Source organism: Schistosoma mansoni, chromosome 6 (assembly GCF_000237925.1).
Source record: "Schistosoma mansoni strain Puerto Rico chromosome 6, complete genome".
NCBI classification, from domain to species: domain Eukaryota; kingdom Metazoa; phylum Platyhelminthes; class Trematoda; order Strigeidida; family Schistosomatidae; genus Schistosoma; species Schistosoma mansoni.
Window position 1 is genome coordinate 6,937,198 of NC_031500.1, and position 26,122 is coordinate 6,963,319.

A 26,122-nucleotide genomic window follows, 5' to 3' on the forward strand; every position below is an offset into this window, starting at 1 on the left:
TCAGATAACAAATACGACCGTAAATTTTATTGACTCAACGATGAACATGTAGCCAAATACACCCAGATCACTTTTTATCAGTGTGTTAGTCTCGTTCGTCTGAGGTAAAAGTTACGTTTTTATTAAAAGCTAAATGAAAATAATTAAAGAAAACGGTTCGATATCTGTGTATCTTGTTCTACTGTTATTAAGAATATTGTGAAAATTAATACAAAGATTTATTTAGTTTTAAGGTGACATTCACTTTAGACAAACGTTAACTGGAACAGAATTCAAAATGATATAAAAACTAAGCAGTCATGGCAGTGTCTATTCAGGATTTCACCAAGGTTCAAATCTGATATTATCTGATTTTAGCTATGAAAATAATCCATTCAACTGGTAAGATTTCAACTTCAATCATTTCATTGTGTAGCCCAATCTGTATCTAATGTCATCAGTTAGCGAACAGTGAGTTTAAAAAGAAAAATCATTTTTACATATCCAACAAAATTTTGATAATTTTATTCCTTGTGGTAAATAACAAATGATGGTTAACATTTACTTACTTTAAAACTAAAATCCATACTAACAAGAAAAGGAAAATTGATTGCTTGTAAAATTTTTTTCTCATTCAATGTATGTTCGACTTGTTTGAGTTTGACAACCTTGGACAAATTTCAAAAGAAAAAAAAGGAAACAAACAAAATAATGAAGAGTGTGAAACATTCCGGCTATTGATGCTATTTCTTGATATTGTTGATAATGATAACTTCCGCGACTGTTTACTTTAATTCGATTTTCTAATGTATACAAACTAATGAATGATATAAGTTGCATATATACTATAGGTTAGTTTAAACGGATTTTCAGTCAATAAACAGACTAGTAGTTACAATGTAATGATCAATCAGAGCTATCTATGAATTAAACCATGATCTAGAACGGAACTCTCCCCCTGAGTGTTACTGCTAGTTTGAAACTATCTAAAATCTATAATTTGTTTCTTAACACAAAGAATTGTCAGAAACTCGTTATGACGACTCATTTGATCATTTAACTAATCAGAATAGATGAGGTAACCGAAATAATAACTTTTTTATATAATGTGACCTCATATCGGGTACATAACATAAATTAAATAGAGTGACCGACTAACTATGTAAATACAGTAAGATGTCAGAATTTTATTTGTCATGTTTCATGAGTCATGATTTCAACTATATATAAAAAATTACTAAAAATCTCCACAAAAACCCCCCTTATCATATGCTCACTAGTGACATGAGGTATTTCCTGGAGTTCTAGTGAGAAGCAGTAACCAGTGGAGTTCAACTAGGTCTGCTGAGAGATATCAACTCACTGAAAACATTGATGAAATGGTTTCTCAACTTTGTGGATTGGTTGAAGTTAGACATTAACAACGTTTGATGCCTTCCTGCTCAGTGGTCTAGTGGTTAAGTGCTCGCTTGCGATACTGATAGGTCTGGGTTGAAATCTCGCTAGGCGAGATCGTGGATGCGCACTGCTAAGGAGTCCCACGATGAGACGAAACGGCCATCCAGTGCTTTCAGGTTTTCCATGATGGTCTAACTTCAATTGACTCATGATCTCAACTATATTATATTTCGTGATTGTTTAAAATTTATTCAATTGTTGATTGTTTTATTATTAGGTCACAGGAATGATTGAACAACATGTATTTGTTTCTTTTGCTGTAATAATATGTTCCAGTGCCCAAATTGGTGATATAGGTACATTAAGAATCATCATCAATTGGACACTCAGTTTCTTAAAATTGATAATAATTTCTAAAGGTTAGTTTAATTTGATAATCAGTAGAATTGAAACATAGAAGAGGAAAATAAGTTTTCTTACTTTTTGTTTTTCTAGAATTTTCATTGCATAATACATCTGTGTCTTTTTATCTTTTACTAACATAACACGACCAAATGATCCTGTACCAAGTGTTTTTATGCGATCGAATTGATTCAAGGTTGCATTACTCTGATCAAAGATTGAATATGTGACAAATGGAAGGTAAAATGAAAAAGAAAAGAAAAGAAGTCGGATCATACAACAAAATCCGTGTATTTAATATAAAACATGTTTCTCTATGGTTTCAAATAAATTTACAAAGACAATAGATAACACTGTATATTCAGTTGAGGATAATTATCATTCATGATTGAAATCTGTTTCTGAATGACGTTGTAAACATCACTTCGCTTACGCGAAATTCGTAAAAGTTATACAGTGATATCAATGACTTGTGGAATGTATGACCACGTCTACAGCACGAATCATTTGTAGTGGTAATATTTTGGCTTGGGATATTTATTTTAATGTTGATATGGGATTGTAATTTTGTTGTAGACATCAAGTGTTGTTGTGCTTTTGGTAGCTGAGCATTTATGTGTTTATAGATGGGTTGTTTGGATGAACTAAATATACCCAATTTAGTAATGCGAATAACATTAATTAGATATTTGTCCATCATATGGTCTATCTGAACTTACCACCAAGCCCCATTTCGTTTATGTAGAGTAGATAGACAAATTAATGAACTATTTAACTTATATCCCAGATACAGATTCATGTACTTGGCCTCAAGTGAGACTTTAAGTTTTAAGGCTAGTGACGGTGTCTGGTTCTGCCAACCAAAGTAGCTGTGACTCATCAGTGGTTATATCCATTCAGTAGTAACTGGTAATCGGTATTTTTCAATATTGTGTCAATACCCAGATTCGTGAGAGTGTAACAATATCCTCATTGTACTGCTTGCGTTACGGTAGAATACACATTGAATTCGGTCTATTTTAAGTCAAAAATTAAGAGGATTTCAATAACAGTTATAGAAAATTTACAAACCATACACGTTCGATTGGCATACTGTCTTCATTTTATACTTGTTTACTGATAATTGTTAAACGTTTTTGTTATCAAACATAAATGTATTTTATTATTATTATTATTAGCTTTATTCAATATTATATTTTTGGTACAATATAGAATTCTCAGCACAAAGTACTTCAACAAGTTTCCGTTTCTTACTTCTTCGTCCTTCCTGACGATAAATATTGAGTGATCGCCAGTTAGAAGTTAGCAGCCCAGTCAATCGACATCTGGATAATGTACATTCTTCTCGCTGCATATTGCCAGCAACCACAATATCTCTGATTAGACCTTCTGTAACCTTTACAGCGAAAGATCTTACACTTTTCAGAAACGCACCTGAATAGGTTATGCGATTAATAGGCATAATGATATATTAAAACAAACAAAATTAGATAACTTGTTGTAGTATCTAGATGACAGGAACAGGTAGCCCAGGTGTTTAAACAGGCCGCCTATATATTACATGGATTATATGGATTTATTGAGGGAATTGTTAATTCACATTGTCTGTTTTTACTTCTTTCTAGATTTGTCTTCGCACGATTCTCTTCACACTTTTCCAGCAATCACATACCTCAAGGTTCTACTCGAAGTCATCAAAGAGTGAACGTCTCGAAGGGAAAGTATGTTTATTTACAAACTGAGTGTTATTTGTGATTTCAATAAGATGACGATTTTTTGTATTTTCACTTACAGAAACCAAGTTACTTATTAGATTTGAAAAAAATTCTCTATTGATTTATTACTTTCTTACAAGTGCTCATTAATACTGACGTCGTTTGAGTTTCACATAACTTTGTGGGTTAAAAGAATTAAACGTCACGACCCTAAGATATATTCTACTTAAGGGTCATTAGTTTAATGTTTCTGAGTTATTATTGAGAGCTTCAACAAGGTCGGAAACCAGCTTTTTACTATCCCAGGCCTTACAATAGTCAAACGAAAATCGAAACAAGAAGGACAAGAATTCTGAGAATTTTTATAAATTTAAAGGTTTTCACTTTACCTCAGATCATATTCAAAACTGGATTGAATGGTCTCTTTTTAGTATATGTCTTCCTTGAACGTTTTCCTAGATGTCTGAACTTTTAACTTCATCATAGATTTTCCCCTGTGAATAGTAATATTACCTATCGTATTTAAGTGGTCTGGTTATCAATACGATGGAATCTGAAGTGATGAGTACCAGTTTCGAGGATAGGTTTGAAAACCACCACTAGAATGCAAGTTCATTAATTATTAATTAGGTTGTAATTTTAAATTTGAGTTATAAATAGTGTGTAGTTGTAATGCCACTTTAAAAACTAGTGTTTTGAATAAACCCTTAAATGTGACTGACAGAAATTTTATAATCAAATCCAAAAGCTAACGTAGTTTTCAGTGTCAGTTTTATAATAGTCTTGTTGGCTTGATTAGAAAAACGTGGTCTTAACCGAATACCATGTATTACAGTTTCAATCTGCCTGTATTGTATATGAGTAGTTAACTAAATACGTTTTCAAAGATGGATAGAGGCTAGCAGTGGGATCCAAGACGCGCGTTTCGTCCTGTGTGGGACTCGTCAGTTGGATGTACCTGCGTCTCAGAGTTGGTGTTCACTCTGGGACTCGAACCCAGTACCGTTCGCTTCAAACGCCATCGCGTTATCCACTCGGCCACTGAGTCTTGATAGCTACTTGCTTGTGCAATGGGGTGAAGTTTAATTTCACTTAGTATCATTTGTTTGAATCTTCCTATTGATGTTTTTGTACTGTAACTGGTCAGTCTCTAATTAGCATATATGCATACTGTGCGTATCCATCTTTGCTTACCATGCTTGTGAATTTAGGCTGTATCGAGACAATACGCTCAGTATGCACATATGCCAATTAGAGACTGACCAGTCGCAGTCCAAAAACATCAATGGGAAGATTCAAACAAATAATACTAAGTGAAATTAAATACGTTTTCGTTTAGTCAAAATAAGAAAAATAAGCTCATTTATAATCTAATTAAGTTTTAGGTGGAATTTTGTTCTTTGAGCTGGATGGTTTAGTCAGAAAACAAAACTCCACCTAAATCATCCACCTGAGCTACAAATCTTCACCATCTCTAATTTAGTTTGAACACTGTGGTCAAGGAAACTATCGAATTGAATGTAAACAAATTTAAAAAATGGCGCACAAAATTCCATCCATGGATATGAATATATTTCAATTAACCGAGAGTTTAATATTAAAAACAAAATAAAAAAGACCCATAAACGGAATAGACAAAGAATAAGCTTTGAATTTTATATTTGTTAAATCATCACCATTTAAACAAATGAAACAGAATGTCCTTGATATATATTTGATTTATTCAATTTGCATAACTCACTTGTGTTGGGTGTGACCATTTTTGTTCAAATATACGAGATTCTTTTTCGAGATAGTCGCCAACTAAAATGAATCAGTAAACGAAAAAGAAAAATAGAAAACAATGGTTAATGTGATAAATTAAAATATATATAAGCAAACAATATTGTTTTCAATTAGATCCTTATCAGGCTTTACTCTAATATACAATAATATTTATATACATTTTCGATATTATGAAACCAATCAAGGCAATTTATAAGTCAGTGATAACAGTAGGATATATTACATAGATAAACATAATAAGTAAAATGTGTGAAAGGTGTAGTAGTTGTGATGAGACTAACAAAGCGTTGAATTCATGTTTCATAATGGAAAAAGAGATCAATGACTTGAAAATTATAAATGGTCAAATAACATTCATAAAATCTATAAGATTGCGTAATGAAGAGTGTTCGGATAATTGGACAATGAAGCATAAAAATTCACTTGGTATTATGTAGATGAATCTTTCCACCGACGTTTAGCACTGCAACTGGTCTGTCTCTCATTGGCCATATGTGTGTACTGTGAGTATTGCCTCGATATAGCTTTATTTCACCAGCATTATAAGCAAAGATAGGTAGTGGGTAGCAGTGGAATCCAGGAAGCAATTAATCAGTTTCTGTGTTTATCGGTGGATTATTGTATGCGTGCGTTCATTTTCAGTGAGTAGTTCTGTGCTACAACTAATTTTTCCCACGTAGTTAATATGTCAGTTCTTAATGTAAACACTTTAAAAAACTGTGAGGAATTATAACAAACCCTTATATTAAGTAAATATATAGTTTTGTTGGTTTTTATTTTGTATCTTTGTTTATTTAAATTGAGTGAATTACACAGAATGATGAATAATTGAAGAAAGTAATTCTATGCAACGAACACTGTAAATGATAGAATTTAGGTGAATTTTTTTCACTAAGCTGAATGGTTTAGTCGTGGAGCTTTCATTGTTCTTTCGAACAACATCAGCACAAACGTCAGGTGGAAGTGACGTGTTTGAATTTCTCTACATATGAATAACAGCTTGTTCTGTCGACCTTGACCTTGATCGGCTATTGTCGACCTCTAATCTGTCATTGTATATCTCATTATTTTGACTGTATCTCCCTTTGATTTGATTCTTGGTATTATATTTGCACATGATTTTCCTAATTGGTTGATAGATTGGATCAATTTCGATGTGTTTGTTGACTGCTGATTAACCTGAGTGCCAAGCTTCTAAAGATTCCCTGGTGCATTTAGAATTCCGCCTATCCAAGATCTGAACATTTTTCTAGTCGAAAGTGTTTCCAGGGTTGTCCACATGCACTGATATAAGCCAGGATACATCATGAAGTTTTATCGCTAATTGATGTTCATGCAAGCGAAGAAGAAAGGGGGGTTATCACTTTGCCCGACGTAGTGTTTTACGTAATTGGAACAGTTAATTTTATAGGTGATGTTCGGTTTCTCTTCTTTTGACATTTCATCCTTTGCTTTGCATAAGATTGCTTGAAGTGATTTTGCTAGTTAATGTGCTACACACGTTCTAAACTGATTCAACAATACCATTGTAATTTCTGACATGCCTTTTACACATATTAGGATGATCCATTTGTTGGTTCCCATATTCGATTCCGTTTTTGTTGATGAGTGGTATTGATATCACTTAATAAATCTGCATCGATAGCCATTGTTTTAAAAGATAGTCACCAGATGCTTTTATTCAGTTTTCTGCGCTGCAAGTGTGTTGAAGTGTATTATCGCCCTATTGGATGAAGTTTGTACGCAGTTAGTTTTGTGAATTCTCGGGTCGTTGCTACTGTAACTGAGTATTCGACCAGAGTGGGTCGGCTTCCAATATACTTGAGTCTCCAGTTTTCCTGTGTCGGTTCTGGTGATTAGTACATCCAAGGACGATAATCTGTTGTTCGACTCCTTTTCCGAAGTGAATTTTATGTCATCAAAGACATCGTTGACGAAATTTTAGGTGTTTTAATTTATTTTAATATATTAGTCTGTGATAAAATAACCTTCCATAATCTTCATTTGATAAGATTTTTATCTCTAGAATCTACATGAGAAACGATATCCGTTTTAAAGTGTTCACTAAAAATGATAAATCATACAAAAACGTTTAACCATTGGTTGAATAACCTTGAAAGTTTTTGCATAGCCTTGTAATTTTAACAAAGACACTTTAAAGTTTACATTACAAACAAAAACTGAAAACTACCGAGTTCTTTTGCCCTAAATTAAGCACACTCGATGGCAGTATAGGCCCACAGAAGTGTATGAAACCACACCCAGGATGGAGAGACCTTGTAGCTAGCTTGTTAATATCCAACATTGATATATCACAAACTATTAATCATTGAATAAAGAGGTCTAGACCTCTAGCTAAAAGCATCTGACATACATTCACTTTTAAGTTGGTTGACTATTGGTATTTAAAATATTAAATTCTGTAGTGTATTGTAATCTAACCGATTGTTTTCTTTTTTTCTTTGAATGGACTAATATATGGTCATAAATTTTGTAAAATTATCTCAGTATTACTTTCAACTTGTAGTTGATATATATACGAGTTAAATGTTATTTTTTTGGAGAATGAACAACTGTTCGGTGACCTTAGAGATTTAGTTGTTAAAATTACCATGGAGATTCGAACTGTGCTAATGTGAGACTTATTTTTTATCTTAAATCTGTCACTTTTCACAATAATGTGTTTCAACCTTTTTCTAAATTAGAAATTCCGAAAATATGATCCACATATATCTTGTTATTTATGTTACTTACTTAATGGTTTATCATCACTTTCATCTAAAAAGTATTATTACATATTACTGTTCCTTAGGTCATATAGTTAAGGATAATGGTGGTATCTAGATGCTCAAAAGCAATTAGATGGATACATTGTTTAAAGCTTCAGCTATAACAATTCAATAACTAAGCGATAGATTTACTTTTAATTAACTGATAACTGATTGGGGGTTTTCTGTGGAGATCAGGAGTCAATCGAAGCTAAACCATCGTAGAAAACCTGAAAGCACTAAACGGCCCTGATTGACTTCAAGAGGTATTTCCTGGAGTTCTAGTGAGAAGCAGTGACCAGTGGAGTTCAACTAGGTCTGCTGAGAGATATCAACTCACTGAAAACATTGGTGAAATGGTTTCTCAACTTTGTGGATTGGTTAAAGTTAGACATTAACACCGTTGGATGCCAACCAGCTCAGTGGTCTAGAGGTTAAGCGCTCGCGCGTGAGACTGATAGGTCCTGGGTTCGAATCTGGCGGGGCGGGATCGTGGATGCGCACAGCTGAAAAGTCCCACAATAGGACGAGTTGGCCGTGCAGTGCTTTCAAGTTTTCTCCGGTGGTCTAGCTTCAATCGACTCATGATTTCAACTATTTATAACTGATTGGTAGGGGTTTTATTTTCAAAATAATTAATATATATGTGTTCTCTTCCCTCAATTGTTTACATGAACAATAGAATTTCCCAGAAACTTGGGTCATAATATTTGAATTCAGACTTTAACAGAATACCTAGTGAAAACCAATTCATTATCAGTAAATTCTAAGTCAAATTAGCCTCTTTTTGATTGAATGGTCCTTTATCTATTAAAGACACAGTTAAAATGTTATGATGCATTATGTATATTCAAGTAAACAACATTTCTGTCAATCAACCTTAATGAATGTTAAAATCAAAATATGATTTGCCTTTTTTTTAATTTTTTTAAAAAGATACGTGAATTATAAACTAGATTAGTGTGTTTTTCTTTTTTTTTTTTAAGCCGAAAATAAACAAAAAGTGACCTTTGATAATGATGCTAAAACAAAATTTAGGCAAAATTATCCAGAAGTGTGTTGTGGATGTTTCTGTTTATATGTTCAATGATTTTATACAGTTCTAATCTAATGGTTTCAGTTTAGTAAATCATGAAAGATGACGACGTTTGTAGTATGTTATAATAAGAAACTAATGAAATTCATCCTGAAAGTTTATATTTAACCAGCCTTGTGAACTGATAATATGCCTTGGTCTACCTGTCCAATTAACTCCTACACTAAACCAGTAATTTATATTGAGTTAGGTAATCATTAGGCTTTGAATAATACATGTTCATTTGTGAAGTCAATATAATCATCCAAAGGTGTCTTAGGATGAATGAATATATATGTGGTATTCCTTGAAAATGTTTACCTAAAGTTCTATCATTTGAAATTAGTGATAACTAAAGATAACTGAGTTAAATAAAATGATACTAATATTCAGTGGTTGTATAAATTATATCATGTACACAGTTTTCAGATATAGCTTACATTTATTTATACACTCAGTTACTAAACAAATTATTTATTACATAATGGGTGATATTCGAATTCAGCTCTTATTCATGTCACAGGTTGTCATTAATGAGAGAAAGAATATCAATTATAGTAAACCTATAAACACTTCTCAATTGAAGTAAATTCTATATAGTTGAAATCATGAATCAATTAAGGTGAGACCACCATGGAAAACCTGGAAGTACTGGACGGCCAACTTGTCTTATCGTGGGACTCCTCAGCAGTGCGCATCCACGGTCCCGCTCCTCAATGCTGAGGAGTCCCACGCTGAGACAAGTCGGCCGTCCAGTGCTTCCAGGTTTTCCATGGTGGTCCAGCTTCAAATGACTCATGATTTCAACTATATAACATTATTATAATATCCACAAAACCCCCTTCTGATGTAAATTCTATTAGAAAAAGCGAATATTCTGTATAGAATGGAACAGAAGTTTCTTTTCTGGAATTTTTAAAATACCTACGAGATTTCTGTAGTCTTAAAAATAATGCTAATTCGCTTCAACTAACATATGATATTCAATTTGACCAAAAAAATTACAGTTTGTAGGCTGAAACAGAAAAAAGACCTCTTAGTATTTTAACGAATTTGGAACAAAATTTTAGAACCTTCTGGTTAGTGGAATTCGATACCTGGCTATTCGTAAAATGTAGTGGTACATATTTGCTTTGTTTGAATGACTAGTTTGTTAGGATTAGTCCATTTAAAGATAGAGCCAATAAGGGACAGGGAGTTCTGAGACTTATCTTAGACAGTAAATGGATACAGCTTAAACGGAAACCATGCACAAGATCTCTTAGTTTCGTGACTGGAGTGTTGCACTTAATCAATTTAAAATTCAGTAATTTACATTTTTAGTTAAGCTATTTCGCTAAGTAGATCAACAAAAATCCAATAACATAAATGTATAACGGGCCTAACGTCGATAAGTAGCAGATATTTCTAATAATTTATCTTCGGACATGTCGGAAAACAACTGGGTGATTTATCATATTTCATAAGAAGATTTTGTTTTGTTCGTTACTTGTTTTCCCTTGATTAAAGGAACTAGCCATTTGTCAATAAATAATGTAAAATTTATATTATCACAGACAAATACAGCCAAATATTTTACCTCTTTATATATGTACATAATGGTTCTTGCCTATCAGATAATAAAAAAGACAATAATTCTATTAGGCAAGTTTTATCGGTTCTGTTTACCGTTTGATTATAGTCAACTAATGAAGATGATACATTCATATGATGTTTAAAAGTTAAGTGATTTAATTTTTTGTTAAATATAAATAAGTTTCAGTCAATCATTGTTATCAGATATAATGTATATACTGAAATGGAAGTTACATTAATCAAAGAAACTCCATTATTAAATTCACTTAATATTGTTTGTTTGAATCTTCCCATTAATGCTTAGGACTGCAACTGGTCAGTCTCTTATTGGCATATGTGTATACTGTGCGTATTGCCTTGATATAGCCTTAATTCACAAGCATTATAAGCAAAGATGGATAGTGGCTAGCATGAACATCAACTCTGAGATGCAGGTACATCCAACTGACGAGTTCCAAATAGGACGAAACCCGCGTCAAACTGGATTTCACTGCTAGTCACTATCCATCTTTGCTTACAAACTCCATTATTATTATCATTTCCCAGTAGAGACATGTTCGAAGCCAATTGAAAATCAAGAAACTATAGTACTTTAACAGAATGTAAAAAAGGTGCACTGTATTTTTGATTAATTTATGATAACAAGAACAACAACTTGAATTTAAAATTGTTGCTAGCTAGCAATTGTCTCAGTAAGAAAAAAACAAAATTTCTTTGTAGGTTTTATGCAAATTTACTTATAACTATAACAGCTGGTGAATAAAATCAACTATACAGGTTGGAAGAAAAAGTTTTATAAAATAACCTTGATATTTGTGTTATTTTCTTTAAAGATATACTAAAGATACCTATTTATCTTTTAATTTATCAATTAAAAGGTATATGGCGCCAAAAGCCCACACTCATAAACACACGAAACGTTTGGCTTAATTACGAGCACATAAACATGTAATTGATAAATTCGATTTTATGTTCAATCCCATTCTGCAATTAGAATTATCTATAATAATTTAAACATGTCTTTATGCTACAATAGCTAAGTTAATACATCCTTTATATATTAAATGATGTAAAGCTCAATGAGGCAATTAAATATTACCAGATCTACTCCATTCAATTCAACATTTCTATGAGCCTATTTTAAATAGATTAAGGCTTACTTACTTACTTACTTACGCCTGTTACTCCCAATGGAGTATAGGCCGCCGACCAGCATGATAATTAAATTAAGCAAAAGACTTTGTGTCGAAATACAATTAGTGTTCAACCTATTTCTTTGAAAAATTTATGTGTGCATTGAAGTGAAAAAGAAGAAGTCTGAAAACTATATTGTATTATTTATACAATCTATTAGCTATCTGGATTCAGTAGCTAAATGGACAATGTGATGGAGTTTGAAGCGTACGATAATGGGTCCAGCTCTCGAAATGATAGATTAACTCTGATACATCCAGTTGATGGGCTCCAAAGAGGATGGAACCCAGGTATTAGATAACACCGCAATCTACTGGCCATCTATGTTTATTATATTGTTTAATTTTCAGCAAAAAAATGAACTGATGATAGAAATGTTAACACAGTTGACTATCTAATTCGGAAAATAAACTAAAGATGTATGTAGAATGTATTCATTTAACTATTTTGTTTATGTGTAATTTAATCTAAACATTCGGAATAGTGAGGAAAAAACTAACACTAAAATGAGAAGTCGGTGTACATATTCAAATATTGTGCAGTAATTCTATGTACTCTTGTAACTGATGAGATTCAATGATTCATCGGTACAAGGATTTGTGGAGATCGTAGTATTTTAACAGTTGAATTCATTAGTCGGTGTAGTTTAGATCGACTCATGATATCAATGATTTTTCAATAATGCTGTGGAGATTTCTGTTCAGCTTGAATAAAGATTGAAATTAGGTTATAGATTAATATAAATTAACACTCTGTAAAAAAAATATATATCCTTAGTATGTATTTACTTATGTTTACTTTATGTAAGGAGTAGGTTTTCATTTTTTGTTGTTGTTATTCCTCATATACGATGAAAATATAAATATTCTCATAGTTGAAATCATGAGTCAATTTAAGCTAGACCACCATGGAAAACCTGGAAGTACTGAACGACACTCACACCGTTTGATGCCGGCCTGCTCGGTGGTCTATCGGTTAAGTGCTCTGGCGCGAGACTGGTATGTACTCGGTTGGAATCTCTCGAGGCGGGATCGTGGATGTGCACTGCTGAGGAGTGCTGACGAGTTGGCTGTCCAGTACTTCCAGGTTTTCCATGGTGGTCTAGCTTCAATTGACTCATGATTTCAACTATGAAAATACTAAATCTCCACAAAACCCCTTCTGATATATAAATATTCATTTTATACACATAATTTAGTATTAGGATTCTATGGCTTATTATTAAATCGAGTAAGTAATGTAAACTAGCCAAACATTCACTTTAATATAAAATATTTACAGTCAAAGAAAATTGATCTCTTAACCTGCTAGCATGATTAGTGTGAACAATTAGAAGTGTAATTAAGTTAAGCAGGTCAATAAGTTTGACTTGTATATTATCAGTAAAACTATGAAATGAGGTAAAGATGTTGTGTAATGTCAAGGGAATCTGGAAACGAAAGTAGCAAGAATTTAAACTAATTTCATACTTGGAATATGCCCATGTTACTTCCCTGAATAAGATACTGTGCCTGTATGTACTCATTACATAAAAATTCAATAACACATAGACTTTTAACATAATCAGCCTTGAACAGTGTAGAGACTAACACGAATGTGTATCAATCTATGTTATCACAAATCACATAAACATGGTCAAATTATAAATTCACTTAGTATTGTTTGTTTGAATCTTCCCATTGATGTTTAGGACTGCAACTGGTCAGTCTCTAATTGACATATTTGCATACTGTGAGTATTGCCTTGATATAGCTTTAATTAACAAGAATTGTAAGCAAAGATAGATAACGCGATGGCGTTTGAAGCGAAAGGTACTGGGTTCGAGTCCCAGAGTGAAAATCAGCTCTGAGATGCAGGTACATCCAGCTGACGAGTCCCAAATAGAACGAAACGCGCATCTTGGATTCCACTGCTATCCACTATCCATCTTTGCTTACAATGGTCAAAGTATGTTGAGAAAATACAAACAAATTGAGTAAAAATACTAATATCAATGACCGATAAAGTTACACATAAATGACTAGTTGGAAAAGATCGGATGAAACTGAAACACAGGAAATACGAAACAATTTAATACTGAAGATTTGAAGAAAGATTACGAATACGTGGATTCATGACAGTGTTACCAATGTTTATAGCTGTAAAATAAAGTAGCTGGTTCATAATTAAGAAGTTCTCATCTGCTAACATAGCTTAGATCATCAGTTAACAATTCCATACATAATGTAGTTGAGACAGCGAAAATGAATAAGTATTGTAAGATAGCATTCACGTTCAAAATGAAGATGATCATACTGAGTCCTCACCCTTGTTACAAATAAGATCACAAACCAGGGAATATGACTATTGAACAAGTCTAAGTAAGAAAGTCTTATTCTTCATGCATAGCTTAAAGTTTGTAGAAACCTGTTGTGTTTTTTGATCAGTTTAAAAGTGCGATTTCCATATGACTTTGTTACGTCAAAATATTTACTCGTAGTTATTTTTTCATTATTTGACAAATATATTTTAGTTGTTAGAGATGAAGTTGCTGGTGGTGAACTTGTGAAAAGATATGCACTCTGAAAATTTTTCATAAACATTCTATTCTAATAATTATGTCTGCTAACTAATTCGAGACTGCAGATCAACTATGTTGAACAACTCTTATGCCGTTATATGATGGTGTTATTGTACACTGATTAAATTAGGAAGTGTGGACCATAAGGACTTAACATAGTGGTCTTTGGACAACTCGTCTTATGCTAGGTCTCTAAGCATGAAGGTGAATCTCTGCTGGATTCACGAGTTCACATTAGCATGACACTTTGAAAGAGAAGGAACTGTTCAAGAGGAATAATAAGCTTAATACCTATCTTAACCCGACCGATAAAATTATTTCAGCAAAACGTAGAGACAATTCATGTATGAGGTATTGTAATAATAAAAATTGTTGAGTTCCAACTAACCTGTTCAGTTAGTTTATCCACCATCCATAAAGTAAAAATGAAGTATTTTTGTTAACGTATGTTTTATTGATATGTTAAGTTTGTTCATAATATTGACGCCTAGAAATAATCTAAACATTTTCTAAACAGTTAATCACCTTATAAGCAAAGATAGCTAATGGTTAGCAGTGGAATTCAGGACAAGCATTTCGTCCTATTTGGGATTCGTCAACTGGATGTACCTACATCCAATTGATAGCCTTGTTGTATGCTATATAGTTTGGACGTCTCATGTTTTTTTCTGTGATGATTAATTAATTCATCACAGTTCCTTTTAACTAACTAGCGAACTGAAATAGTCACATGCTTTTGGTGACCATAGTAGATGAATAGAACAAAAATTCTTCATTGTTATAAAAGCCTATTTTAACAGATACTGAACAAATTCAACCTATCAATGAAACAATTTAATGGTCAAGAAAATTTGAAAGATTTTTTAAAACACAACTACATTAACACTCGAATTTCTCGACTACATTCCGAGAAAAAAAATGTCCGTGTGCGTATTTCCTTTCATAAAAATGGTACTGATGTAGTACATTACTCTGACACCATTTTTGTATAGTTTGTAGAATACATGAAAATCTCAGGCTGTTTTAGACAAATCACACAATAAATACATAAATGTATTCTAGGGAAAAGAATATATATATGTATATATAGTCCATTTTTCCATGCAGATACAACACATTAACGTTAGTCCCATGCACAAATGTACAAATAACGTAACACTATTTTTTCTAGTCTAATTTATTTTTACATTTTGCTTCAAGATGTCCATCTGTTCATAGAATAGCAAGTTTATTGTTGGCAATTAGTTTTTACATTTATTTATGAATATGAATAATAGGTTATGAATGTAGAAAACAACAATGTGTCCAAGGATTTCATCATATGTTTACTTTGAATCAGCTCATGTGTTTGGTTGGAGCATTCCGACTAAATACAAATAGAAATGCAGTATAGGATAGTTTTTAAATTCTCATTCACTGTTTTGTATCTTCTTAATATTGTTCGATTATGCTGATGGGATTTGTGGTAACACAGATCTATTTATATTTGTTTCAGATACCATATTGTTTTAAAGAAATGAATATTTTTATATAGTTGAAATTGTGAGTCAATTGAAGCTAGACAACCATGGAAAACCTCGAAGCACTGGACGGCCGTTTCGTCCTATTGTGAAACTCCTCAGTGGCAGTGCGCATCCACGATCCCGCCTCTCAGTAGCCAATGGAGTTCAACCAGGTCTGTTGGGAGATATCAGCTCACTGAAGACATTGGTGATATGGTTGCTCAATTTCGTGGATTGGTTGAAGTTAGACATTAACATCGTTAGATGCCGACCAGCTCAGTGGTCCAGTGGTTAAGCGCTCGCGCGCGAAACTGATTGGTCCTGGGTTGGAATCTTGCGAGGCGGGATCAAGGAGGGGTTCCACAATAGGACGAGTTGGCCGTCCAGTGCTTCCAAGTTTTCTACGGTGGTCTAGCTTCAATTGACTCATGATTTCAACTACATAAAAAAAATGACTAAAATCTCCACAAAACCCCCCTTCGGAAATGAATTTGTATAAAAACTGCAGTATATGTAAGTAATATGTAGTTTAAAATTACAATCATATTGCAATGATTTTTTAGTCAGCTTTGAAATTTGGCACACAGCCTTTTTGTTCAATCTAGTGATCCTTTAAACATATGTTTTATAAATCATTGAATCCGGCTATGATTAAATAATATATATTTGTTATTTTTAACACGTATTTGTTAGGGTATATATCAAACCGTTAGCATAATCATAGAGAATTTGTTAGCAATTTACAGAATAATCCAACCAAGTTTACAATTAAACTGATTTCCCAAACAGAAATCGCCAACGTTGACTTTTCTAATAGCAATCTATAGAATTAATCACTTCAAAATGTTATCATGGTTTATGACATTCTTAATTATCCTAAAAACATGATCAGTTAGAGGCGCTTGAATAGTGTCAATAAAATAAACGATTAAGGTGAATGATTCAATTTACATCTTTGTTGATAATTTATATTCAAAGTTAAAAACACTGTTAAATTACATTAAATGTGTGTGCATTCCCTGTACTTCCTTCATCAGTTCAGTATTTATTCATAGATTATAAACATAATGCATGTTCATATGTATCAATGCTGAAAATCCAAGTAAACAATAACAAGTGAATTTAAACTTCACCCCATTGTACTAGCAAGTAGCTATCAGAACTCATTAGCTAAGTGGATAACACGATGACGTTTGAAGCGAATGGTACTGGGTTCGAGTTTCAGAGTGAACATCAACTCTGTGATATAGATACATCCAACTGACGAGTCCCACATGGGACGAAACGCGCATCTTGGATTTCACTGCTAGCCATTATCCATCTTTGTTGAGAATGCTTATGTCCTAAGGCAATATCGAGGCAGTATGCACAGAATGTACATATGCCAATAAGAGACTAATCAATTGTAGTCTTAAACATCAATGAGAAGATTGAAGTAGAGAATTCCTAGTGAATTTAATTCTGATGATTGTCTACACTAATTTATAACATATTCACAAACAGCCAGATTTAAAAACAACAACAATAATTTACCTATATGCCATCATTACTATCTTATCTGTTAGTCTTATTCTCCCCCTTTTTTAAAGTCTAAACAAAGATCAAGATTAAATTATTTTATTGAAACATTGAAGTTACCATTTAATGTCAATTCTTACTGATGTATGAAAAATGTAATCAAAATCTTAATTATTTTAACTTACGTAATACTTTTTATTGATCTTTTTTTTTCCAGAATGAATTTACAACAACAACAACAAAAAAAAAACAACCCAACCAACTAGATACATAGATGAACGTGACTGCAAGGAGAATATGGTGGATATTTATATGCAAATAGGATGGTAGAATCATTAACAATTTATTAAATTAATTAATATGTATATATATATATATATATATATATATATATATATTATTTAGGTATCAAACTGTGAATCAAGTTAAGATTATAGTAGTATAGTACAATTTGTTGTAGGTTCATAACATACCTTTTTTCTTAACCTAATAGATTATATTCATTTAATATTGTTTGTTTGAACCTTCCCATCGATGTGTTAAGACTGCGACTGGTCAGTCTCTAATGGGCATATGTGCATACTGTGCGTATTGCTTCAATATAGCCTTAATTCACAAGCATTGTAAGCAAGTGGCTATCAGGACTCAGTGGCCGAGTGGATAACGCGATGACGTTTGAAGCGAAAGGTACTGGGTTCGAGTCCCAGAGTGAACATCAACTCTGAGATGCAGGTACATCCAACTGACGAGTCCCAAATAGGACGAAGTGACGCGCGTTTTGGATTCCATCGCTAGCCACTATCCATCTTTGCTTACTAATTGATTATGTATAAATATTTGTATCTTAAATGAACTGAGATTAACTTTCACTCGATAAAGAAAGATATATGTATATATTTCAGTTTCACAGTAAATGTCTATGGTATACAGATCTGAAGCTCATCTCAAAAAATTTTGCTTCTGTGACAAATTCGTATGAATATTATAACATGACTTTCTGTATGTCTATAAATCATTTCTGTATTACGTATTTCCGCAGCTGTAATTTCTCATTAAAGAATGTTCTCATTAATCAATCACTTGTTGAGAGTCGTTGTTATATACCCCAGACTTTAATATTTACTGAATTCTGCAAACTCATTAGTAACATATCTACGAGTGTAATTTAATCGATATCTAAATATGGTTCACTTATGTTTAAAATGTTGGATTCGGTCCTCTACTTAATTACTATGATGTTTTGCATTCATTAACAAGATGTATTTGCAATCTCAAAGGAGTTAATTCCATTAGTAGGATTCAATTCTTAATTACTATCAAAAAAGTTATCACTTAACTATTTAGTTGTGGACTGACTTCTAGAACTAGTAAATGTGACTCACTGCGAAACATAATTAACACACAGTTTTATCACTCTGTTTTGTACTAAGTAAAGTAGATTTAAATAAGAGTATACAAGACAAATAGTTTACATTTTACAGAATTTTATATAAGTTGTCAATTTCTTTGAATAAATGTTTAATTTCAACTAATCAGGTGTAATTTTATCGTCAAAATGTTATCCTTTTTCCATTTCAGCCTTTTTTAAAATATAAATAATATATGGGCAGAGTTCAGATTTTATCATAAGTATAGCAGATAATAAACAATCCTTAAGTAGGGGTCTTTTGTAGAGATTTAGTATTTTCATAGTTGAAAGCGTGAGTCAATTGAAGCTAGACCACCAGGGAAAACCTGACTGACTTCGAGAGGTAAATCCAGGAGTTCTAGTCAAAAGCAGTGACCAGTGGAGTTCAAACTACGTCTGTTGTGAGATATCAACTCACTGAAGACAATTAGTGAATGGTTGCTCAAAATCGTGGATTGGTTGAAGTTAGATATTAACACCGTTGGATGCCGACCAGCTTAGTGGTCTATCGGATAAGTGCTCTGGCTCGAGACTGATAGGTCCTGGGTTCGAATCTGGCGAGGTGGGATCGTGGATGCGCACTGCTGAGGAGTCCCATAACAGGACGAAACGGCCGTCCAATGCTTCCAGGTTTTCCATGGTGGTCTAGCTTCAATTGACTCACGCCTTCAACTATGAAAATCCTGAAGTAATACTTTTTCTTTACAAACAATCAATTTGATATCACATATATTAGTCGATTATGTACACACACTTTGTGTCAACTTATTGAAATAAGAATGTAGGCATTACATCTACTCAGCAACTGAATACTTGTTTTTCTGTTACGTTATAACTGGAAATGCAACGAACCTAACCAGATAGTTAAGTTAATTGTTTATTAAATTGTGTAGTAGTTTGTATACAATACAGGGAAAAAAACCTAAGGTATTGGTTTATTTCATTAAATTGCAACATGTGTAAAATCTAGGTAGCAATATTATTGTAAAGTTATTTACTACTTATTAATGATTTACCTTGATATTTATTTTCCCTGAATATTAAACTATAACATACAACAAACTAAGCACCTTGAAAATGATCATGAACATTATCTGCAGTTGATTTCTTAAAATTTTTCTTCGGAACATAGGAGTTCACACTTCAAATAGTAATATTTCATTTCATTCCAGGTTTTTTGGGGGTAAACCATAGTTAAGTTTGAGGACAGGTGTGGGACACCTCAGCAGTGCATATCTACACATCCACACATCGGATTTTAACCCGAGAGTTACATACCAGAACGAAGCGGCCGACTAGTGCTGTTATTTTTTTTAATGGTGGTCTAACATTGATCGGTTCATGATTTCAGTGAAATTCAACAATCTCCGCAACGCCAAACTGGGAATTTACCAAATGAATAATTTATGAAATTAATAAAATATATCATTTGGAAAACCCTAAAATTACTTCCTGCAAGTCATCAACTATGGGAAGTTTCCTGTAAACAATCGAAGCCTCCTTCTTTAATCTAACTGAATAAGTGCTAGAAATTTCGGGAACACCTTGTCAAGGGGCACTTGGAAGTTCGAGGTTGGCAATGACCCACTAAGTTCCTTCCAGCTTTCTATAGTTAAGCTTAGCCTTAAGAACTAAAGTTTCTTTCACGTTTTTAATCTTTGATTTCTATAGATTCAGAAGATCTTTTAAACTCCTGGGAAATCATATTTTAAACATTCAGTGTATAGAGCTTAGCAGGAATTCAAAGTGTGAAGAAAGTTTTATGAAAACAGTAGTTGTGAACTACGATTGAAGAAATAAACATTGTCAAGTGACAAAATTCACCTATAGCGTAAATAACAATACGAAATAATATAAGTCATCATAGAAAGACATTCTCTTTAATGTTCCGATGTTATAAGATATAAGGAAACGGTACTTAACATCAGTACTATATGTCAACAGTTAATGATGTTTCTGCATTTAAGAGATAAAATTCAGTTTTATATTGTTGTTATTGTGGCTAGTAGATCTTTTTCACATATCACAATACAATTAATAAGTCTGTGTAAACAATCCCAGAAAATAAGTTTATGTATATCACTTACATCTATTTTGTTCATAGGATTAGGTGATTACAAGAAAATTCTTTCCGGTTTCAAATTGTTCAATTGTGTGGTACTGTTTTAAAAAAAATGTTTTCACCGTATACATATGGTGGATGTAGAGTACATTTGCTCTATTTACTCCTTGCCTACTAGATCATTTGGCTTGAAAATCATTCTAAATCTCACAGAGTATCAGAATGATTCTAAACGCCAATCGGAACACTTACGTAAGTAAACAGTTCGTCAATAGTAGTGTAGTGAACAGAACACGATTGGGGACAATCGAATGTACCTAAGCGAAACTTACAGACTATCTAAGTAAATTCTGAAAACCATACAATGGACAGTTAATTTGCAAATTATCAACCAATAGTCTCAATCTTCACTGTTTCTTCTCTAATTCCATTTTTCGTGCATTTTCCTCCCGATTGCACTTCATTTCAGTTCTTCCCTCATCGGTCTTCTGCCAAAATATATTCTATGTCTGACCAACACCATATACTACTTATATGGATATAAGTAGATCACACCACACTCGTCCCCCCTTTAAAGCATTCGTTCATGCGGTGGTTCTGCTCGCCATGCCGCTATCTTCTTCCACTGCAGTCTGTGCCAAACTCTCCGTCAGAATGTCGAGTATGCGGCGCGCTGACCTCCATAGCTCCGTCGACCTGCCGGGGCACCAACAACCGCATCCACCCGGCACCTGGGACGTTCATCACCCGTACTCCACCGGCCTGCTGAACCGTCTACATTCGACGTACATTCTATGTCTGACCAACACCATATACTACTTATATGGATATAAGTAGACCACACCACAGTAGTAGTGGAGATAAACGAATCCACTATTTTGACAGAAACGAATTTCCAAATAGATAATGCTGTTCCTTCCTGGATGATTTTCAACAGTTTATCAACTCAAAATTAAGCTGATCTTTATAAGTCACCAAATAAACAAAAAGCTGAATTCATTATCCTTGAAAACTTAACTGTTCTAATTTTCTAGTTTATACATTTCTGTTTCATATTCGTACTTGTCTCGTTTTAGATTTATAATTGATAAACTATACAATTTACATTCAATAATTCCCAGATTGTTATAAACAGCTGTCGACGAATGGATATATGACCAATTTTAGTGGGGGAAAAATACGAATTTACCACTAAATTATTTGCAATATAACTTATTAGAAAACTATTAAAAATTCAAATTCACTAGGAATTCTTTACTTCAATCTTCTCATTGATGTTTAAGACTACAATTGATCAGTCTCTTATTAGCATATGTACATCCTGTGCGTACTGATTCGCTATTGCCTTAATTCATAAGCATTATAAGGAAAGATGAACAGTGGTTAGCATTGAAATCCAGGACGCACGTTTCATCCTATTTATGACTCGTCAGCAAGAGACTGATCAATTGCAGTCCTAAACGTCAATCGGAAGATACAAGTAAACAACACTAAGTGAATTTAAACTCCACCCCATGGCACATGCAAGTGATTATCAGAACTCAGTACCTAAATAAATAACACGATGAGGTTTGAAGCGAACGGTACTGCGTTCGAGTCTCAGAGTGGACATGAACTCTGTGATGTAGGTACATCCAACTGACTAGTTCCATATAAGACGAAACGCGCATCTTGGATTTCACAGCTAGCCTTTATCCATCTTTATTTATTACCAATTCAGTTCAGTCAATAATAAATTGAATAGAGATATAGTTGTTTTTATAATTAACAAGCTAACTTACGGCACAAATTTATTGGCCATATTGACATTTTGATTCCTAAGGTCTTTATAGGTATTTAAATAGCTTAATTAATAAGAAAGAAGGTAATATACTTCGATTGGACATTGATTTACCATTTTGTAACTAAGCCAAATGAGTCGATTTCAAGGTTTCGTAGAATTCATTTCAAACCTAACAGAAATCATTTTATCATTTCATTAGTAAATATACGTTACTCATTTAAGTAATGATATATTTAATGTAATAAAAACTGTTGCTTTGTTTTTTTATATAAAAACCTAGTTATATAATTTTGCAAGTAAAAGAAATTAATTACTAAATAATAATGAACACCGTGGATCAGATGCAGATGTGAGGGCGAAGATCGGCAAAACAAGAGCAGCATATTTACAACTGAAGAACATCTGGGACTCCAAACAATTGTCAACCAACACCAAGACCAGAATTTTCAATACAAATGTCAAGACAGTTCTACTGTATGGCACGGAGACTTGGAAAACTACGAAAGCCATCATCCAGAAGATACATGTGTTTATTAACAGTTGTCTACACAAGATAGTTTGGATCCGATGGCCAGACACTATCAGCAACAAGCTGCTGTGGGAAACAACAAACCAGATTCCAGTGTAGGAAGAAATCAGGAGGAAGCTCTGGAGGTGGATAGGACACACATTGAGAAAGTCACCCAACTGCGTCACAAGACAAGCCCTCACATGAAATCCTGAAGGTCAAAGGAGAAGAGATAGACCAAAGAACACATTACGTCGAGAAATGGAGACAGACATGAGAAGAATGAACAAAAATTGGATAGAACTAGAAAAGAAGGCCCAGGACAGAGTGGGTTGGAGAATGCTGGTCGGCGGCCTATGCTCCATTGTGAGTAACAGACGTAAGTAAAATGTAAAAAAAGGCGTATCATCATATTTTGATTCACATATTTGATAATTGTCTATTGATTATTAATATATTAACCAATGATCTACAACAATATTAGGTATGATTTTTTCTCCCAGATACAAATACCCATAATACTTTCTTCAAATACTTAAGTCATTAACTGTTTTCTTCTTATGTCATTTACAAACACACATAAACATATAGAAGAAATCAATTCAACGATTGAATAAATACCAAGTATTTATCAAGTTAGACAAGTTTAAGTAATAGTCAAAATTGCCCTGAAATCTGTGCTGACCATGGTAACAAAGTTTGCCGTTACTATTTGTTGTTTCATTTTATTATTAATGTATTTACAAGATTTGTTACTTTAGAGACACTAATTTGTAAGAAGATATTAGGGTCATTGTAATTTGCCCAAACATATGAAGTAAATGTTGAGACAAATAACTATCCTATTTATAATGAAAGTCAACGTGTTTCTGTGTGCTCTTCTCTGAATCAACTACTAGCCGTTTCAAAGAGTCAATGTGATATGTTTTCTTGTACATACTTTGTTAAATTCTTTAAATTAATTAGGTGAAAAATTCAGACAAGAGTTTTGCACAAAATCTTGCTCATCAGCAAGGAATTAAGGACTAGATAATTTGAGATCATTTACTACGTATAAATCATTTAGTATAGACATCAAAGTCCTTTTTGTACGAAGCCAGTCACGAACAGAATGGGTCAGTAATATATTTTTTGTATTATGACATTGTATGGCACGGGATCAAAATTTACGGTAGGATGTCAGTTAATATGTTGATGAATATCAACTGACAAATAACATTAATGTGCTCTATCTGTCAAGTTACAGACTTCAATCTTTAATCTCCTATAAACTGTCAATATGATAAATGAACATGACATTATCCTATGCATGTCACTGTTTGATTTTTTGAGTAAATTTTTTTTAAAAATCATGATCACAAATAGAAGAAGGTAGTTTTCTGATAAACAAAAAAATAGGAAATAATATGACATATTGTTTATCATACAGTTGTCAGTTTGAAAACTTCAATTCTTGAAGTATCCAAGTAAATGGTGAACTGTACTTGACTTTTAGGAATATAACAGATTCATAAGTTACACAAGAAGAATTAGTGAGGCAAAGAAGAAGCTATTTCAATATAGTAAGTAAGAATATCTGATATAAAAATATTTTTTTTACTTTTCTTTCTAACTTCTACTACTTAGTGTCATTAGCTAAAATTACTATTGGTACTCATTTTCTTAGGACCAATGTTGAAGGAATTCGAAATTATAAACAAGTAATAATTAGTGTCGTATTTCAAAGTTCATTGGTGTCTTAAGACAATGTGCTTATCATGTGTATGGGACTTAATTGCTAACTGACTTTTGATTGAAAATAGATTTTTTCCACAACTATATATTACTAATCTGAAAGTAATTTTTATTCTATATAATTTAAATCATGAGTCAATTGAAGCTAGACCACCATGGAAAACCTGGAAGCACTGGATTACCAACTCGTCCTATTATGGAACTCCTCAGCAGTGCTCATCCACGATTCTGCCTCGCCAGATTTCAACCCAGAACCTATAAGTTTCGCTCACGAGCGCTTAACCACTAGACCACTGAGCTGGTCGGCATCTAACGATGTTAATGTCTAACTTCAACCAATCCACGAAATTGAGCAACCATTCAACAATGTCTTCAGTGAGTTTATATCTCCCAATAGACCTGATTGAACTCTACTGGTTACTGCTTCTCACTAGAACTCCAGGAAATACCTCATGGAGCCAGTCACTAGTGAGCATATGATCATTATCAGAAGGACGTTTTGCCGATCTTCTAGTAATTTTATATAATTGAAACTATGAGTCAATTGAAGCTAGACCACCATGGAAAACCTAGAAGAATTCATTCAATATTAAATAACGCCATCTAAATTAACTAAAATTATTCAATCACTTTTTTCTTTTCAACTAAATAATTATTCTAGTGAGTTCATTGAGTAACAATGTAAGTTATTTGAAAGGGCTAAATCATTTCAATTACCTTATAATCAGTTAGTTTTTAAGTGAATAGTGAATGTCATGATATATAGTTTTAAAGTTTAGTTGTTTAGTTTATAAATTTGATTAAGTAATCTGATGTGATGAATTAAAGTCAAAGATGATTATCAATAATAATAGTTATCAGTTAATTAGGAAAACAAATTTTAGACTAAACAAATATTCTACTTCAAATAAAACTCGAGTAGTAGATTGTTGTTGAAACCATTAAGTGTTTACGAAAATTTAGATCAAATACGTGAATGAATATTTTAGCCCAATTTACAATCATAGATCAGAAGGGGTTTTGTGGAGATTTCAGTATTTTTCATCGTTGAAATCATGAGTCAGTTGAAGCTAGACCATCATGGAAAACCTGGAAGCACTGGACGGCGGGATTATCGATGCTCACTGCTGAGGAGTCCCATGATAAGACGAAACGG

At 33.0% G+C, this 26,122-nt stretch overlaps 1 protein-coding gene and 2 non-coding genes across 3 annotated transcripts in view; 1 reads left to right on the forward strand and 2 right to left on the reverse strand.

Annotated features, from left to right (window-relative positions):
- Smp_164380 (putative camp-dependent protein kinase catalytic subunit) overlaps window positions 1-26,122 on the reverse strand; it is a gene marked incomplete at both ends in the record, with an annotated part of 52,028 nt that overhangs the window by 15,407 nt on the left and 10,499 nt on the right. Inside the window, 3 exons of the mRNA XM_018798117.1 lie at window positions 549-647; window positions 1,858-1,986; window positions 5,236-5,297. Of these exons, the coding sequence (XP_018653091.1) occupies window positions 549-647; window positions 1,858-1,986; window positions 5,236-5,297 (290 nt within the window). The remainder of the gene's footprint in view (window positions 1-548; window positions 648-1,857; window positions 1,987-5,235; window positions 5,298-26,122) is intronic.
- On the reverse strand, window positions 6,688-6,754 carry Smp_tRNA_00694_Gln_TTG.1.1. The gene has a single exon. It is a non-coding gene (tRNA).
- Smp_tRNA_01703_Gln_TTG.1.1 lies at window positions 18,117-18,183 on the forward strand. The gene has a single exon. It is a non-coding gene (tRNA).